Source organism: Zeus faber (genome assembly GCF_960531495.2).
Source record: "Zeus faber genome assembly, chromosome: 14".
NCBI classification, from domain to species: domain Eukaryota; kingdom Metazoa; phylum Chordata; class Actinopteri; order Zeiformes; family Zeidae; genus Zeus; species Zeus faber.
Window position 1 is genome coordinate 24051130 of NC_137200.1, and position 18763 is coordinate 24069892.

The following is an 18763-nucleotide window of genomic DNA, read 5'->3' on the forward strand; positions in this document are numbered from 1 at the left end:
TGCCACCAGAATGCGTCACCGTCCCACATGAGATAATTGTTGCGTGCAAACCGGGCCGGGTGTAGGTGAGAGGTTTCACAGGAAACTATGCGAAGGCAGTTTCATGTCGAGGCTCTGCTCAGATGAGCCTGCCAGGAAACTCTCACCACAACCGGAAGCCAAATCAGTCACTTGCAGAAACCGGGGCTGGGTCTCAGCGGGAGGAGCTGCTCTGTAGCAGCTTCACTCTGCTAGATGTAAATGTGAGGTTGGCAACAACGCACCACTCGCTGCAAAAAACGACGCCGCGCTTCTAATCCTGCTTCTGTTTCCCTGCATCTCCGTCAAACTGCATTTTAAAACCGCTTGAACCGCTTGTTTTTGGCCTTTAGGCTGCATCCTCTTCTGCCCCCACCCCCGCCCCCAACCCCGAAACTTCCACCAGTTTGTTACGCAGCTTGCGCTGGATCTATCAGTGACTGTTGGCGTAGCCTGTGTCTTGCAGAAGCCTTACTGTACAACTTGAAAGTCTGCTTACATTTTGATTTGCTTGTACCGGATGGTAGATTGTTGACACAAAATATTGAGTGTGTGGAACCAAGTCAACTCATTGCATTGATCTGCTGTTGATACATTTCAGTAGAAGCATTGAAAAAAAAGGTTAATCACAGTCCATTATTAGCATGTTTCTGCATGATGCTAACAATATGTTGAACAGTCACTGAGGTTCACACAAGGTTGATTATTCTCCCAAAGAAGACAGAATTATGATGAATCTCTTCTCAGTTAACCTTTGATAATAAAGTTCAGGGCTTTGGGTTCTTGCGTGATTTATTCTGCGTTTCTCGCGCCTTGCGTGCAGTCCAAGGTGCGAGACCTGGAGGAGAAATGTCGTAGTCAGAGCGAGCAGTTTGGACTGCTGTCCCAGGAGCTGGAGAAGTTCCGCCTGCAGGCCTCCAAGGTGGACCTGGCCAGCACCAGCCTGCTCTCCAACCCCAACCTGTCTCCTCTGACCAATGGGGTGGGCCTGGCTACTGACAGAGGTAAAGACACACCTTGCACCCTGAATCACAGGCCAAACCCAGCTGTCTGTCATCATTATATTAATGATAAACCTTATTTACACCTTCAAAAACTATTTCTTCAAGTTCCATAACAGAAATTGCTTCAATAAAAGGAACAAAATGATAAAATAATGAATAAAATATAAATGCATGAAAATAATCGGGTGAAATAAAAGTATATAGCACATCGAAGCAGTACATACAACGTCTTGACAAATGAAAACAAATATTTAAATCCCAAAAAATTGAAATGTAACATTTATTAAACAGCAATAACAATAAAATGCTGAAATCATGTCTTGAAATTGGCTGAAAGTGAAGAGTCGATGTGTGGTGTCAGTGTGTTTTACACTGACACCACACTACAGAGCCTTTAACTATAATTCCAGTAGATGGTTTCAGGACTACCATTATATAGACAGTAATGTGTGATTTTGGGAAATGACGCTCGGTATTTTCACCACTGTCAAAAGGGGTTCCACAAGGTACAATATTGGGTCGTTGATATACATTGTTTGCAATTTAAATCAACAATAGGTGGATGATACAGCCCTGTATTGCTATGCTGACTCTGAAATCCTACAACAGGCCTTTGACAAATTACAAGATGCTCTTTTTAATTTCCAACTTAGTCCTGAATTCAAACGAGACTTCATATATTCTGTTCTCTAGATCTAGGGATATTGTGGACGATAGTTTGCATATTATCAATGTGAATGGACACGATAGTTGAGAGGATCTTGGACTATAAGTATAAATATAAAACTGCTCCACCAATGACAAGCTGTTTTTTAACTGTGTTTGACTGTGCTCGTTGTTGTTTATGTTTGTTTTCTCGTCGGTTGTTTTTTTGTGTGTATTTACCCGTTTATTCCGATGTGCTCTTGTCATCATTGTAAACCAGGGCATGCCCTCAAACGATTTTCGAGAACAAATGAAAGTTGGATGAATGAATGAAAGTATTGGGGCACAAAACTAAAATGCAGGTTTCCTCAGTTCTGTGTCGAAATGATCCAGATCTGTTTTTGGACTGTCCCGCTATAGGATTGAATAACTGCGCCACCACTGCGGTTGGACCCCGTTAGGCCCCGGTCGCACCAGACAGCAGCTGTTTTTGGGAAGTGGCTAAGGCACCGGTGCCCAAGCTGTATAGGTCCTTAGCAAGCTAGATGGCCTGTGACTGTAAACAGTAAAACACAAGTTAATATATAAAAAAAAAAAAAGAAAAAAATACGACATTTCACAGATGACCCAAATTTAAATAATTTGATAAACATTTGCCCAAAAAAAGCCAGATTCGTGCGTAGAGACCACAGGTTCATATGTCTACGGAGATTATAACAACTGTTGTATGTGCACGACGCAAACGAACAACGTCGTCACTGTTGTTTTTCTGATGACGTCCTGCTGCTAATTCCAGCTCCGTTGCCATGGGATCACAAACTGTAAAGTCGGCACGGTGGCACATCACGTTTTTCCTTGTTCCGGCAAATTGTCAAGCACACAGGAGGAGGCAGATTTCACAATCCATGACACGATTTTCACCGCCGTGAATTTGGTAGTTTGATATTGCATATCAATTTTAAATTGAATCAAATTGTGACCATTTGCATCGAAACTTGCCCAATACCCAGCCCCACAATTTAAAAATCTAAAAACCAGACGCCATATCTAAAAGGATAGCTTCCGTGTTGACGTTCGCTCTCAAACGGACCAATGCCCCCTCAGCCAAAACCTTTTGGCTACTGCCGAAATTTGCATGTCAAAGAATTTCAGATCGAACTCCCCGTGAAACGTTGCGATGACTTTGCTTTGCTGTTGGAAGCGAATCCTCTGATTAAAGGTCAAAATATGCTGCCCGCAGCCCGAGAGCGCTGCCAGGTCACCTCACACGGCGCCAGCATGTCACGGTCGCATCCCCGGCACGGGTCGGCCCACAGCGCCCGCAGCCACACCCGGGTCAGCGCTCACGAGCAGAAAAGAGTGAACCGGGCCCATGTGTCGTCTGCCGGTCGCAAAAAAAACTAAACAAGCTAAGCCCCTTAGGCCGGCCCTGCCAGCACTGGTGTGACACGCGTTGTCACGGCAGAGTGACCTTTGAACTCGGAGACAGATGGACTCGGAGGATTTCACTCCACACTTTTAATCAGCCAGGTTTCAACCTTCAGCACTTGCACCACCCCAGCCCTGTTAGCGCAGGGACAGCGCGGGCGGTGGGGCGGCTGTTTTGTGACGGAGCGTGTCCTGTGTCCCTCTAGACGTGGCCGCCGCGCTGCAGATGGGCGCCACCCCCCACGCCGCGGGGCTGTCCAGGGTGGAGCGCTCCCCCGTCACCAAGCACCGGGAGCTGCCCACCATCAGCGTCAGCAAGTCAGGCTCCACCTCCAGCAAGTCGGAGACGCCGCACCTCAGCCCCAAGTCCGACACCCACCTCAGCCCGCACAAGTCCAGCTCCACACACGAGGTACCGTCAGGGAGTATGAGGAGAATTTATTCGCAAACATTTACTCATTTACTCATACTACAAACTAAAATCGAAATTCTGAAAATAATCACGGTGCAATAACGTTAGATTTGATATTGAAGCTGTTTGGCTCATTTGTTGAACTAATTTAAAGCTAAAATAAAAAGCCCTTTTTAACATGAATAAATAACATAAGATAACACTCGCAAAACCTGTACACATATAAACAAAGTTACCAGGGAGTAGAGCTGCGCTGGCTAGGGAGCCCAATACAGCCAGTGGTGGTTAAGCCGAAGTACAGTACAATATAAATGTAAAGTACAATATAAAGCAACAAAGCAATGCAGTAGCAGAATAATAGTGATAAAGTAATGACAATAATGACTTTATAACAATACTAACAGCAATACTAATAACTACTTCTAAGGGTAGTAGTACTAATGATAATAATAATAATTGCAGTAGTGATCACTAATAATAATAATTCGATATAACCAGCCCTTCTGTGCCTGCCCCACTTCTTCCTCCTGTGCAGCGAAACTCACAGGTCGTTACCGTCGTTCCTCTTTCATTTCCCCTCTTGATGGTTATCAAGGTCGCGCCGTCGCTATCGCCGGCCCGCCAGCAGCGTTTCTTTATTGTCTGCTGAGACGCTCAGATGCCGCATTGAGATTAACATGATGACCACGCACGCTCCACCGGGGCTGTATGGATTGGATAGATTAAAAAAAAAAACCTCCTCGACATAAGCGCCGTCGCACGGGACTGTCAACAAGGGGAAGCGTTGCGGAGCTCACCGTGCTGCGCAGCCTGATAGGGCCAGGCGGTAACAGGGCAGAGAGTGTTGCTTTTAGGCCGCTGGGCCGGCGGCGACCGGTGTTTGGTCTCCCGCAGCAGGCAGGTCGCTGGCCTTTCATCTCGTCTGTCTGCCTGTCGTTCTTTAAAGCTCATATTTAGTGAGATAATCCACTCGCTGCTGTGGATTATCAAGGTTATAGTAGTTGTAAGTGATTATCTTCAAAAGGTTTTCCCGGGGAGCTAAAAATATATATGCAGCCGTTCTTATGGTATGGCACGGAGCCTCCATGGCGTCCTCGTCCTATTAAAGGTGCGAACGTGTAAAAGGTTTGGGAGAAATTAAATGGGCGATTTAGGATTCTATTGGGAAGTGAGCAGGAAGTTTGCGCGCTCAGAAAGTAATGTAACGGAGAAAATGCAGTCTCCCTGTTACAGAAGTGCAGGATTTATTATTTACAAGTCAAGTATTTACACAAAAACACAGTTTTTTACTATATTGTGTCCCTTAGCAACGGAAAGCAACGGGGAGACGTGAGTGACGCGGCACCGGACAGTGGGGACACGCTGGGACGGACGGACCCTTAACTCAGTTGTGTTTAAAAAAAAAAAGTGCTTCATTCAAGTAGGAAACAAAGGAAAATAAATGTATCTAAAATAAAAACACAGGAAAACCGGCGCGGGCGTTGGGAACCATCAGCGCACATTAAAAAATCTCCACTCCAATTCTCTGATCCTTCCTCTCCACTGCGGACGTTGACGTTACATTTATTTATGTATTTATTGCCTTGTTAATTAATTTCAGGATTTAACTCATAGCCGTATTTATTTTTATTTGCGTGCTACGTCCACATGCATCCTCTGCGTGCGCCGCTCTGTCGTTCTCCGGCGTGTGGGGTCCGGACCGGGGCCGCACCGGGGTGACTGCTGCTGGACCGTTTCTCGCTGCACCTCTTCCCGCGTTTATCATGTGCGAAAAAGCGCGAGACGGAAATGTCCCCGCATGTAGCTGCATGTGTGAATAGTGAAAGTCGCTCGCGGTGCAGGAAAGGTTGTCACAGTCATTTACCGAGAACTATGTGTGAATGGGGCTGAAAACAGCTTTGACTTTTGACCTCTCCGCTCCCCTGATCAGTTTCGGAACACGGTGAACTGTACCCACATGGTACAATATTCAGATCTTTCCTGGCGGTTTAAAAAAATAATAAAATCGTCCGTCATTAATGTCAATTGGCGATCGATGGAGTCGATTGACGATTTAATTGTCATTCTGCCCAAGCCTAATTGTCAAGTTTAGTAATTCGAGCAGTGGTGGCCAACCTGGGGTCCTGTAGCCCAACTACTAGCGCAGTATCCCAGAATTGTACAAATATTTAATGAACCAACCAGGACATATATGATAAAAGGAAATCATGAATAAAGTTTTGATTGAATTGATGTATTTTCTTTATCTTTTTATTTATGTAGTTATTTTGTCCCTTCAGCAATTATATATCTATAATATTATTTTCTGTTTGTCCCTGTAATCTACTCGAATTAATTGTTGTGCTTTTTTTTTTTTTTCTTTTTGCAAAGGTGTGATGTTTTTGTCAATGCGGTCACAAAAAAGGCAAAATTATTCGTAGTTTGTTTTTTTTGTGAATTAATTTTGAATAAATCACACTTTCCTCATCATCCACTGACGGGCCGCACCACGGGCGGGGTCTACGGTTTTATTGTGTATGCCGAACGTTAGCAGATTGATATGAACTCAGACTGATTCCCGTAAAGTTCTTGCTGCAGGTGTTTTCGAGGTCCTTGCAGCTGAACGTGTTCCTTGGTTGTTCCTCAAGGTGGACACAGCCAGCGAGGTGGAGGAGTTGGACATCGACGTGGCCCCCGCCCCTTACACCGCCGGCAGAGGAGCCGCTAAGCTCCAGGTCTTCATCGGCAGATACAGGTACGCACTCCGTGCCGCGCGGACACACTCACCGATGCTTAGCTCATTAGATCATTTGGACCGATTTTGAGAACCAATCGTACTCTTTTGCCAAAGTGTAACTAATAGTTCTAGTCATATTTGAGCATCTTTATTTTGCTGTTTTGCTGCTGAGAGGACTGAATTGCTGATCATATTAGTCCGCTTTGTGGCAACCATGTGGACGTCATGCGCAATGGAACCCTCTAAAATACGCCCTTAAACAATCATTATTCATTAAAGTATGCTGCAGTAGATGGGAGTAACATATTTTAGGTTGGCTAGAGTACACAGCAAAGTGTGCAAGAATGGAGATTGTGAGGTAAAATATTTCACTGACTCTTTCATAGTCAATTTATAACAAAAAAAAAAAGAGAAATACAAAAGGTGTTTTGCTGACGCAGGGTCCTCCCGCAAAAAGTCAAAGATGCTGTAATCTAGCGGCTCTCAACGTGGGGTCCTTCCAGAGGGTCCAGAACTTCCACTTTGCTGTGGCCTGAGCCTGCATAGAGAGGGAATTTAGTGGAAGTTATGGTTTCTTTCAGGGTGTGTTGCTCATTCATAGTTATCACCATCTCTTTGTAAAACACAATTTAAACCAAATAAAAACTGATGACGGATGATACCAATGGCTTTTCGCTTGCTTCTCCTCCGCCCAGCTATAACCCGTATGATGGCCCCAACGACAACCCCGAGGTGGAGCTCCCGCTCACCGCTGGGGAGTACATCTACGTCTACGGAGACATGGATGACGACGGCTTCTATGAAGGTTATACACAATTATTACATCATCGCCCTATTGCAATTATGAGTGGAATGTTACGATCAATACAATAAGGGGAATGAGGTAAGTTCTCATCAGTTGGGTTCGGTTAAATTAACTGTCCACCTGAATTTCTGTTTAAATATTCAAAAATTATTAATTTGTTGATCAAATTGTTATCATCAACACACTGTTTATCGGTCCCTCCAGGAAATATGGATTTTGTTTGCACAATTATTAATGCAAATTCAACCGATCTCTGCAATATCTGCTAGAGCTTGCTATTTTACAGCAACTTCCATTAAACACATTCAACAGACCACTTGAACGTGGTGCCTCTTCATACAGTACTGACCTTAGTTGCTGCTAAATGTATGTTGATTTGAAGTTTTATTGAAATAGACTTATTATTGGAACCCAAGCCCATGGTTCCTTATCTTCAGAAAATAAAATAAAATTAAGATATAAATATTTCCAGTTGTTTCTGTGAAATGCAGAGTGTGTATTGTCATACAGTATGACTTCATCGCTAGAAGTTTAAAGGAAAACTTTGAAAGGAAATTTTTTTATTCCTTATTTATCGATCAATTGGGAGTCACTCAGAGTCATTGACATTAAAATCTCGATCCACCATTTCACATTTGTGGTGACAGGAATCATGAACCCCCACCCCAAGCCAAAGCCTGGAGGGGCGGTGTTGTCTAAGCGTCTCTCCCTGCGTGTCCTCCAGGCGAGCTGATGGACGGGCGCAGAGGGCTGGTCCCCTCCAACTTCGTCGAGCGCGTCTCCGACGACGACCTGATGGGCGCTCAGCACCCGGAGACGGGCGACGCGTCCCACACCTCCATGCTGGACGGCAGCCTCCACAGTGCCAGCCACCAGCACCACCAGCATCACCTCCACCCGGGCCTCCAGCCTCCCGTGGCCGCCTCCGCCCCCGCCCCCGCCCCCCCTTCGGAGACACCGTCGTCGGCCCCCCCCGCCGCCCCGGCCCCTCCCCTCACCAATGGCCTGGACCTGGACCTGGAGGAGGTGGGGGCGGACATTGTGCCTTACCCGCGGAAGCTCAACCTCATCAAGCAGTTGGCCAAGAGCATCGTGATCGGCTGGGACCCCCCGCTGGTGCCGGCCGGCTGGGGCGACGTGTGGAGCTACAACATCTACGTGGACCACGAGCTGCGGCTCAACGTGCCGTTCGGCGCGCAGACCAAGGCCGTGCTGGAGCGTCTGGACGTGCACCTGAAGGCGTACCGTGTGTCGGTGCAGAGCCTGACGGAGAAGGGCGCCTCGGACCGGCTGCGCTGCAGCATGCTGGTGGGCCGCGACGTCTGCGTGGCGCCCACGCAGCTGCACGTGGACCGCGTCACCGCCACCTCGGCTGACCTGTCCTGGCTGCCCAGCAACAGCAACTACGTGCACATCGTGTCCTTGAACGACGAGGAGTGTGAGCTGGTGAAGGCTGGCTGCTACTCACTGTGCCTCCACGGCCTCACGCCCAGCCTGCAGTACGCCATCAAGGTGGAGGCGCGGCCGCACCGCACGCCCTGGGAGCTTCCTGCGGAGCGGCGGGAACGCAAGACTGCCACGCTTAACTTCTCCACGCTGATGGCAGGTCTGTTCTGATCCACACACCCTGAAGCAGGGAGTGTCAAAGATATGAGCCTAATCCAGCCCGCGGGATGATTTAGGGAAAAGGAAAAAAATAAATAAATATATATATATATATATATATATATATATATATATATATATATATATATATATATATATACACAGTGGTATCTCGACTTACGACTGCATCTACTTACGACTAATCCAAGATACCAGCAGCGATAGTCGCGAGAATTCGTATCGACTTGCGACCAACTGCTCCAAGATACGACTGTGGAAATTGGCAGTTGGCGCATCGGTGGCTAGTCAGCAGTCAGTCAGCTGGCGACTACGTGTGTGCACGTAGTTCGTGGTTTATCAATATTTTTTTCATATTTACTGTGTTTGTGCTGTGTATTTTGTTTATTTTCACCCTTCATGATTTCCTAATTTATTTTGGAAAAATTGCTTCGACATACGACTGTTTTAACATACGACCGTTCTTATAGAACGAATAACAGTCCTAAGTCGAGGTACCACTGTGTGTATGTGTGTATATATATATATATATATATATATAGTAAGAGAGAGAGAGAGAGAGAGAGAGAGAGAGAGCGTGAACTACAGTCAGTGACAACATACAATGACAATAACTGTCCATAATAACAGTAGTAATAAGGGTCTCAGTATTCATGGTCATTATAACAGCACTCCTAATGAGTGACAAGAGCAGACAGAGAACGCCCCCTTTATTATTTTATGGTCTGTAGGAAAGATGCTTGCCACTGACACTGTCGTCTTCAGAGTACTGAGTCAATATCGATTACTAATACACATTTTTTTCTGTCATTTTTCCACCCGCACGATTCCAACATTTTTCAGAATTGGTTGGATTGTTAACTTGCATTAATATGACTGACAAATTGCAAACAGGGGATGGGTTCAAATCTATCCGAAAAAACCCCCAAAAAAACAAAACGTATGGGAAGATTATTCCTCTGCAGGTTCTTCCCACCCTTAAAGGATGATGCTCATGTAATGATCAATGGGATCCTCTTGTCCAAATCCTGCCTCTCGTTTTTTAAAGTGTAAGCCAGGCATTTGTCCTTGCTCAGGTCATGAATATGTCCACGCTCGGTCGCGGATATTGTTGTTGTTTTTTAATGGGATCAACTGAATCGTTTTGAACACAGCGAGCTTGCATGTCTATCTTTTGCACGCTACCGGCCGGTCCAACGTTTAATCCGTCATTCCAGGTCCTCCCGACGCTCCGCTCGACGTGCAGCTCGAGCTCGGCCCCTCCCCTGGCATCGCCCTCATCAGCTGGCTGCCTGTCACCATAGATGCTGCGGGGACCTCCAACGGGGTCCGCGTCACCGGATACACCATATATGCAGACAAGAAAAAGGCAATATATATATGAAATACACTGTCTCACATTATTTTTTAAGTTATCCCACATCGTATCATCGCTGTATTTGCTTTATGTAATGACACGTTTCTAACACTTGAAAGCATATGCTGGGTCAGAACCGACCCTGCTTAAAATTGGTTTTGGCTCTATTTATTTTTGAAGACCTTATAAGTACACCCGAAGCCAGGAATTCCTGTAATCAGTGGTTCTCAATGTGGGGTCCCAGGGGGTCCCCAGTACAATGATCAACTTTACTATTATCTTATTTATGATGATTATATCTTATATATATTTATAAGATGGTAGTACCATTTGAGACTGTACAGTGATGACTTTCTATCATAGATCGCTGTTATCACCAGAACTATAGTACAGCGGGTATAAGAGTTTGGACTAAATCACATCTTGCAATACAAATATTACCAGATTGCCGTCCCAGGGACAAAATCTTCATCAAATCGAATGGGGTTCATGGCCTAATGCGTATTAAACTGAGGGTCCTTGATATGAAAAAGGTTGTAAATCACTGTTTTAAATAATTTAAATATTGTTTGAAAAGCAAAGCAAGAAAAGAAAGTAATGGGTCCTGGTCAAAAATGACGGAGGATTGTGCGTGAAATCTAGGTTGAAGAATGGCCACGTTTTTGATCAATACATTTAAGCACGGCTTCCATTGCACAATCACCTTGCCTCAGCGACTGTCAAATGGTCTTGGTCTGCCCCTCTCCCCAAGGTGCTTGAGGTGTCGTCCCCCACGGCGGGCAGTGCCCTGCTGGGCCCGTCTCAGATCCACACCCTGCAGGTGGCCCAGGAGCTCACCGTCCGCACCACGTCTGCCCACGGAGAGTCCTGCGACTCCCTGCCCGTCAACGTGCCCACCAAACTGGCCGCCATCATGGCAGGTCCAGCCGCCACCGTTCCGGTCGTGCCAGCCGTCCCCTGCGTCTCCAGAGATCCCGCCGTCCCGTCCCCGCCTCTGTCCTACGGGAATTCTGCTGCCAAAGTCTCCATGCTGCCCCGCAACATGCCAGTAGACCCTCACCCCGTCGGCCTCACCGTGGAGCCTCCTGCCAACTCCCCTCGAGGATCCCTCCTCTCCGCTGCCTCGTACGTGGAGGCCTGGGCTGACCCCTCCGCCGCTGCTGCCTTGGCTGCGTGTGAGGCCTCGTCACCGGCGGGCTCCACGAGCACTCCACTGGTAAGCCTGCTGGGAAGACGTTTTAAGGACTGGGTACTGGTACGATTCAATGTCGATACAAGTCATAATTCAATTCCATATCGATTTAATCCGACATTAATGAGATGCCTCGTGATAATGAGCTGTTATTGTCCCGACAGTCTTATTATTCTTTTTTTTAAAAATTATATTCAACATATTTTATCAACAGTTTGTCTGGCACATTTGACTGCAGTGGTAATTAATTTAGGCATTCAGGCAAAATTATTGCATAACATCTGAACAAAGAAGCCATATTAAAAAATATGAAAAATTATAGATTTAAAAATGTAAACTATTGAACTCAATCGTATCAGAGTATCATTTTTTTCAGTTTTTAACCCAGCCCTGTTAAATTTAGAGTTGATTTGATAGTAAGTTCCTCTTTTCATCCACAGGTAAACATGAACTCACTCACCACCTTATTACCAAAACCACCAGCACTGGTGTACGTACCAGCACCAGTACCATTAGCAGTACCAGTACAAATCCCAGTACCCGCGCCATTACCTGTGACGGCCCCAGTACCAGCAGCGGCAGCGGCGGTGTTGGAGCACCGCAGGGACACCAGCAGCCCCGGAACGATCCAACCGTTCCCGTCCATCACGCACTTCCTCGACGACTCCACTGCCAAGCTCAGCACCCCGGAGCGCGTCCCCAGCCCGCCCGGAGCCCCCGTCATGGACCTCCTGCACACGCACGACGCCCACCTGCTGCGGCCCTCCAACCCCTCGCCGCTGGAGTCGGAGGGGGAGGAGGAGAGGGAGAGCACCCGCCTGGTGTCCATCGAGGACTTCCTGAGACAGGAGCAGGAGCCGGCGTGCAGCAGGAGGCAGCAGGTCGGTTCCTCAGCTCTCAGCGCTGTCCTTACTTAAGTAGACTTTCACTCTGCTACATTTCAAAGCAAATATCTATACTACTACTACTCTCCTACATTTTGAACAGTGTCACGTTACTGTAGTTGTTGTTTTCTATATTCATATATGCCATATATATCGGTAAAAGAAAACAGCGACTGGCTCTATTAAACCGCTCATCAATAATGCGTTATCCTTATCCGCAAATTACTATGACACCACCTTTATTATATTTCACTATTTATCGGCTTTTAACATATCAGGACACTGGATATGACAAGTACTTTTACTTTTAACACTTTAAGTACTTTAAGCATTAGCATGACTTAGTTTTGAGTTACCAACAACAGACGGTTGTTTTTCTTAGCTGGAAGTATACTGCCTACTTAAGCATGGACGGGGTGTCGTGACTCAGGTACAAGATCTACTCAGTTCCTTTCATAGGAGTGCCAAATAATTAAAGGGTGTTTCCTGATTTTCTAAATTTAGTTTTAAGGGGGTGCCTACTCAGCTGTTAGTACGCATTTTGTAAACGATGATTGTATCCAAAGCTTTCATGTTGCCTTGCTCCCTTTCTGACCTGGCCTCCTACTTGTCCTCCCAATCTCCTCTTTGTTAAAGTTACAAGTCTCTACAAGTCTCTTCATACAAGATTTAAAAAAGTGTACTTAGAGAGAGTGACTTATTTTTCCCTCCCTGGATTCGTCTCTGACAAAAGCTCTTCTGGAAATAACAAGACGTTATGATCCCATCTGAAAACAAGAAACTAGCAGCTTGGCATCTTGCAGGGCAGTCATAGAATCTCACAAAGCCTCATTCCAGACCAGTAGTGTCCTTTAACACTATTCTGCACACTCCAGCCGATGCCCTAGATCAGATCAGGAGATCAACGGCTTAAAAATTAGGGCTGGGTTTCAGAAAAACCGACACCGCGATACAATTCTATTCTTAAAATTTCGGAACCGATTTGAAAATTGTAATGCCGATACTTTGTTTGGAAGTTATGCAGCCATTTTTCTCTTAAATTAAATACTACCAGAGCCACAAGAAAACATTGAATTTTAATGTTTATTTTCTGTATTCGATTGATGTGATTTTTTAATGGAATCAGATGATACACTGAAAAGTTCTCATTATGAATAAAAAGGTCAATATATTAATTTGGAATCAAATTATGCGCCATCTCATCAATAGCGAGTGTAATAAATAATAAACTGGATTGTGACCCTTAAAATAAATCGAAATCGAATGTAAATAAATCGAATCGTCAGATCCTGCCCAGTACCCAGCGCTAATTTACACGATAGAAGCTCGATTCAGTGCGTTCATCAATCCCTCTGCTCACAGTTGCAATCAGGGTGATTTCATCGGTGCTGTGTTGCAGAGTTACGGTAGGGCTCTGGTCGAGCCGCAAGATGACTACCACGCAGAGAACAGCCGCTCGGACCTGTCGGACATCCTGGAGGAGGAGGAGGAAGAGCTCTACTCGGACCACCTGCCCGCCTCCGTGGTCCGGGGCTACAAGGTCGCAGCCTGCAGGGTAAAAACTTGCACCGCTCACGTCAAGTTTGGCTTTTATTTAAAAAAAAAAAAGATAAGCATGTCAACTTTTAGACTCTTGTGTGCCTGTCTTTTCTGTCTTTCTGAATGAAGTTGCTTTTTTTTCTTTCTTTCTCAAATACCAATATTGATTTTTTACAATCTTTTTTTCTTCCTTTTGCTCCGGCTGTAATCCGCTATCCACTGCTCTATCTTGACTTTCCCTCTTTGCACGACACGTTGTGATGTTCCCCCTCCCCTCCGCCGAACCGTCCTTCCTCGCCTCGCCTCTCCTCGCTCCCTCCCCACTCTCCGCGCGGCGCCGTAGTCCTCCGATATGGAGCCCCCAGACAGCGACGAGGAGGTCCTGGAGCGGATCCTGAAGCTGCCCCCTCAGGCCTTCCGGGCGAAGCCGCTGTTCAGCATCCCGGAGGTCACGGAGGACGAGGACACCAGCCGAGAAGAGCCTTCGCCGCACCGCAGACAGCCTCGCTCCGGGCCGGGCCGCCAGCTCCACCCGCCGGGCCCGGAACACCTCCACCACAGCCCCCAGCACCGCCTCCACCAGCATCACCCCAATCCACATTCCCACCCCCACCACCACCACCACCACCACCACCACCTCAGCAGGGATCCCAGAGCACCCACCAAAAAGCCTTCACTCAGGCCAATGCCCCAGCAGAGGGTCCGCTACTTCGACACCGCAGACGGCGCCATGTATCCCGACGACGACGACGACTCCAGCTTATACGAGGAGCCCACCACCCGCCAGGGGCCGGGCCCGGGGCCGGGGCCGGTCGGGAACCGCTGCCCCCCGCAAGCAGTCCCGCACAGAGAGAGAGCCGTGTCGCTGATCGGCGGGCTGGGGGATCGCCTCAGGAGGGAGGCCATGCTCAGGAGCCAGATGGCCGCTGCTACCGCTGGCGCTGTGGCGGGCGGCCCCGTCGGGGGGTCGGCCCCGCCGGGGTCGTACCTGGTCAGCAAGACCGTGCGCACGCTGAGGTCGCCGACCGGCCGGGGCGCAGAGATCGACGTGGAGTACGGCGCGGACGACAACGAGGAGCCGGTGGAGTATGATTGCGGGGAGGTGGTGATGGATCAGATGAGCTCCGAGTGGTGGGTGGAGGGGCCTCACTGTGGCCACGGCAGGCCCCCCCGCCTCCCCAGGGGGCCCAAGGTGGATCCTCCGGCCCTCGCCGCTGCAGGCCAGCAGCCACGGGTGAATTCTCCTAGAAGACCCCCCCCCCCCTCCCTTTATGGCAGAGCGGCTGTGTTCTCTTTTGTTTTGTTACGACTCGCTGCGCTTTCTGCACGTGCATGTTGTGTCTTCCGTGGTGATGGTGAATGTCAGAGATGTCCATTAAGATGCAAAGGGACACGATTCAATAAAATATCCTTACAATCTGAGGATGAGAAATGCCACCAACTTTTCAGTGTACGGTCTGATGTGCATTACGACAATATTTCACAGAACAAATTCAGTCTAATGCAGAAAGTAAATATTTCAATACATTTTCGACTGTGGTGGTATTTCATTTGAGTGGGAAATGGTTGTATAACCTTCAAACAAAGCATCCATATTTTAATTTAAAAAAAGATTCCGAAATTAAAACAGAAATGAACCGCATGGGAGTATCAACTTTTTGAACCAGGCCCCACCCAACCCTCTTTCCCCCTCAGGTTTTCTCCAGTTAGTCGGTGGGGAAGCCGTTAGACCCTCCATTAGCAACGCCGGGACAAACAGTGATAAACCAACCCCACAAACCGCCAAAAAAATAACATTCTCCACCACACTACCAGCTAGTTTCAAAAGTTAGGTGCATTTATAAACATTTAAGCTTGTAGATTTCTCTGTATAGACATCTTTTCTCGCCCTGTGCACTTGTTGTCAGAAGGCTGTAGCGTGTGTCATTTCACAGTCAATGGTGTTGTCAGCTTGGGCAATTGTATTTATTTTAATATGTACTTTTGGCTATTTTGACAAAAGCTCTGGTGCAAAAACTCAGTAATTCACCCAAAATGTGTGCGGGTGTCTGTGGAATTGGCTTATTGCAACTGATTGCTGTGGAAAAACATTATATGAAAAATAGGAAAAATACTGGAGGGTTTGGTGCTTTGTCCCTGTGTGGATGCGTTCCCGTCCCTTCTGCTCCATCCTCTCCTGTAGCTGTATTCTCTGCCATCTTTCTTAGCTGAAGGAATTCACTTTTTGTCTCCTGCCCAGATTCAGACGAGAAAATGCACAATTCCACCCCTGTGTGTCCAGTGCAGAGACAGCGACGGGACGCATGATCACCGTGTGATCATGTGCAACCGCCAACTCACCTGTGGTCCTCCACAGCTGATGATCAAAGTTGGATGAGTAGTTATGCATCAAAAAATAGCAGCGACTTCAGATCCAAGACACCAGATGTGTTGCTTAAGTTAGTGAGTAGTAGTTCCCTCATTTCACAGGAACTAGGCTATTTGAGTATCCTCTGCAATCTTGCACTGAGCTAACATAGTCACCTCGCATCTCTGTACTGGACACAGGGATGAAATTGATATGGACTTTCTGGTCAATCAGCATTTGATCAGGATTGATATAAAAATCAATCTGCTGTGATTTTCACTCTGCAAATGATTTTTCTCTCAATCCCAGGTCGATTGTTTTTTTTTTTTTTCTGATTGCCTGTGTGCCCAACAGGAGGCCGGCAGGGTCCCGCCGGTGGAGGCTGGAGCGGCATGGGGAGGAAAGTCGGAGCTCTCCCCCAAAACGACCTGCTCGCAGGCGCGGCAACTCAAAGGTCAGGGAAGTTCTGTTCTCTCTCTCTCTCTCTTTCTGTCTGTCGCTCTCTCTCTTTCTGTCTTGTCTCTCTCTCAGAGTCTGTCAGAGCTTCCTGTGGGCCTTAGGCATGCGTACAGATCACGGTATCAGGTAATGGGTTGGACAGGGCAGTGTAATAATGTTGGGTTCACATTTTATCTGGAAATCAAATATCTCGCTGCTATTATGATCGAAAAAGTGCCCCGACCACTTGGTATGTGTACTCTGTCCGAGGAAGGAAGGGTTTGTGTGCATTGCTGGCTCTCCTCCCCGTCTCACACTGGATGGAAGTCAGATTATCACCCTGTGTAGGTCCTAGGGTCCTGGGGGCAATGTGTTGTAGGAGCGAGAGAAAGAGAGAGAGAGAGGGAGAAAGAGAGGGTGTGAGAGAGAGAGGGTGTGAGAGAGAGAGAGAGAGAGAGAGAGAGAGAGAGAGAGAGAGAGAGAGCCTTCTAAGCTGAGGACCGGCTTAACCCAAAGTGGCTTGTCATGGCATGAGAGAGGAGGAAGTGACAGGGATGGAAATAGTAACTCAGATTAGCCAGCAGTGAAACCCAGCCCTCTCCAGCTCAATTCCTCTTTAATTTCTCCGCCTTACTCTCTCGGAGGCGGCAAATCCGGCGCTCTCACGCTAGCGCTTGCTTTCAGCACGGCTGACCGGCGGCCAGGACGGGCAGGGTTTGCGTTTGCACTCAGATTTTGCGAGAGTCTCCGGGGAATGGGCGCTATCTTCGAGTAAACCGTGAGGATGTGAAAGTGCAGTTTCTCTGCAGCTGGCTCCCGCCACAGATAGTGCTGATCCCCCCTCCTAATGAGATAGGAGGAGGTGGAGGAGGTGGAGGAGGTGGAGGAGGAGGAGGAGGAGGCAGCTCTTCAGCGCAGCTTAGTCGGAGTTATTATCAGTGGTGGAAAGTAACAAAGTACAAGTACTCTGTTGCTCTACTTAAGTACCTTTTTTCAAGTATCTGTACTAATCTAAGTATATTCAGTGTATGAGATTTTATTGTACTCCACTACATCCCAAGCAAATATCTCTTTTAACTCGACTACATTTCTAACATAGTCACGCTACTTTACCTTTTTTTTTTTTTATCTGATTTGAATTTATATTTGTAAATGACTACGACACACCCTGTACTATGTTATTATCAACTGTAATCAGGATATGCGTTTGCATTCATCTCAGAAAAAAATGTACGGTAGCACTTCAGTGCCATCGTATACAATGTTGTTATATCAGGAGACAGTACTTTTACTTTTTCTTGTAATACTTTAAGTACATTTAAATGCTCAGGTTGAAATGTCAACGCGGTGCTTTCACTTTGACTGGAGGAATTCTTCCACCACGGGTTGTTAGACAAAGGGCGTCGTCGACCCCCGGCAGCTATTAAACACTTCCTGTGTCTCTGCTTTTGCTCTCTCTCTCTCTCTCTCTCCCTCTCTCTGTTTCTCCCTCTTTCTTTCATCCCCCCCACCCCACCCCGTCGTTCTCCTTCTCCCTCGTTGGCATATCATAATCGCCTTTGTTGTGTTTGGCGACACGTGACGCTGACTTTGCCGTGGCGCACTCTCGGCGCGGCGGGGGTCAAGCTCCGCCGGCCTTTGTCGTCAGTTTCCCCCCTCTCGCTGGGGCGGATCACGAGCGCGGTGCTGCTTTCTCAAGCGGCTCACGCGGCTTAGGATCAGTGGTTTAGCATAATTACCTCTCTTAAGGACATGCAGGCTACGCAAATAGTGTTGAGAGCGACGCCGCCACGGGCGGAGCCGACTTAAGCAAATGTCAAATTGTCAGTGAATGAATGTCAAGCCGACGTGCTGGCAAACGGTGTCCGCAGCAGCGAAATTTGGAGCTGCAACGTGCAGTACGCGGGACTCCTCCTGTACCGCGCCTCGTTTTGATGCACCGCTCGTTTTTGTTCATTTGATGCCACCGTCACATCATAATCCCATAATAGTGCAATAATACACATCCAGCTTGTGTAGAAGAGACGTTTATTCCGCCCCCGATAATGAATAAAGTGTTAAAGCCCTTACGCGCCAATTTTTTGTAGATATATATTATATATATTAACAATATTTTGTTATATATTTTACTGTCTTTGATGCACATTTATTTTTAAAACCCTCCGTATCCAGGTGGTTCAGCCTTCCGTGTTATTTTTCTCACGATTCAAAACGGATTCCTTACGTGCTCTTAACCAGCGCAACTTCACTCTAATTATTTTATTCATCTGACACAGTCGTCTTTCATCCGTCTTTTAACTCCGTGAAACGCTTTCTAACCTCTCTTTTGATGGGTGCTGTTTAAATAAAGTTGGT

At 47.1% G+C, this 18763-nt stretch overlaps 1 protein-coding gene across 1 annotated transcript in view; it reads left to right on the forward strand.

Moving 5' to 3' along the window:
* Positions 1 to 18763, forward strand: part of tspoap1 (TSPO associated protein 1) — a gene marked incomplete at both ends in the record, with an annotated part of 71275 nt that overhangs the window by 46091 nt on the left and 6421 nt on the right. The window contains 12 exon segments of the mRNA XM_080013543.1: positions 842 to 1070; positions 3238 to 3277; positions 3279 to 3507; positions 6135 to 6241; positions 6919 to 7028; positions 7753 to 8634; positions 9869 to 10020; positions 10760 to 11224; positions 11641 to 12081; positions 13484 to 13639; positions 13967 to 14827; positions 16325 to 16433. Coding sequence (XP_079869669.1) covers positions 842 to 1070; positions 3238 to 3277; positions 3279 to 3507; positions 6135 to 6241; positions 6919 to 7028; positions 7753 to 8634; positions 9869 to 10020; positions 10760 to 11224; positions 11641 to 12081; positions 13484 to 13639; positions 13967 to 14827; positions 16325 to 16433 — 3781 coding nt within the window.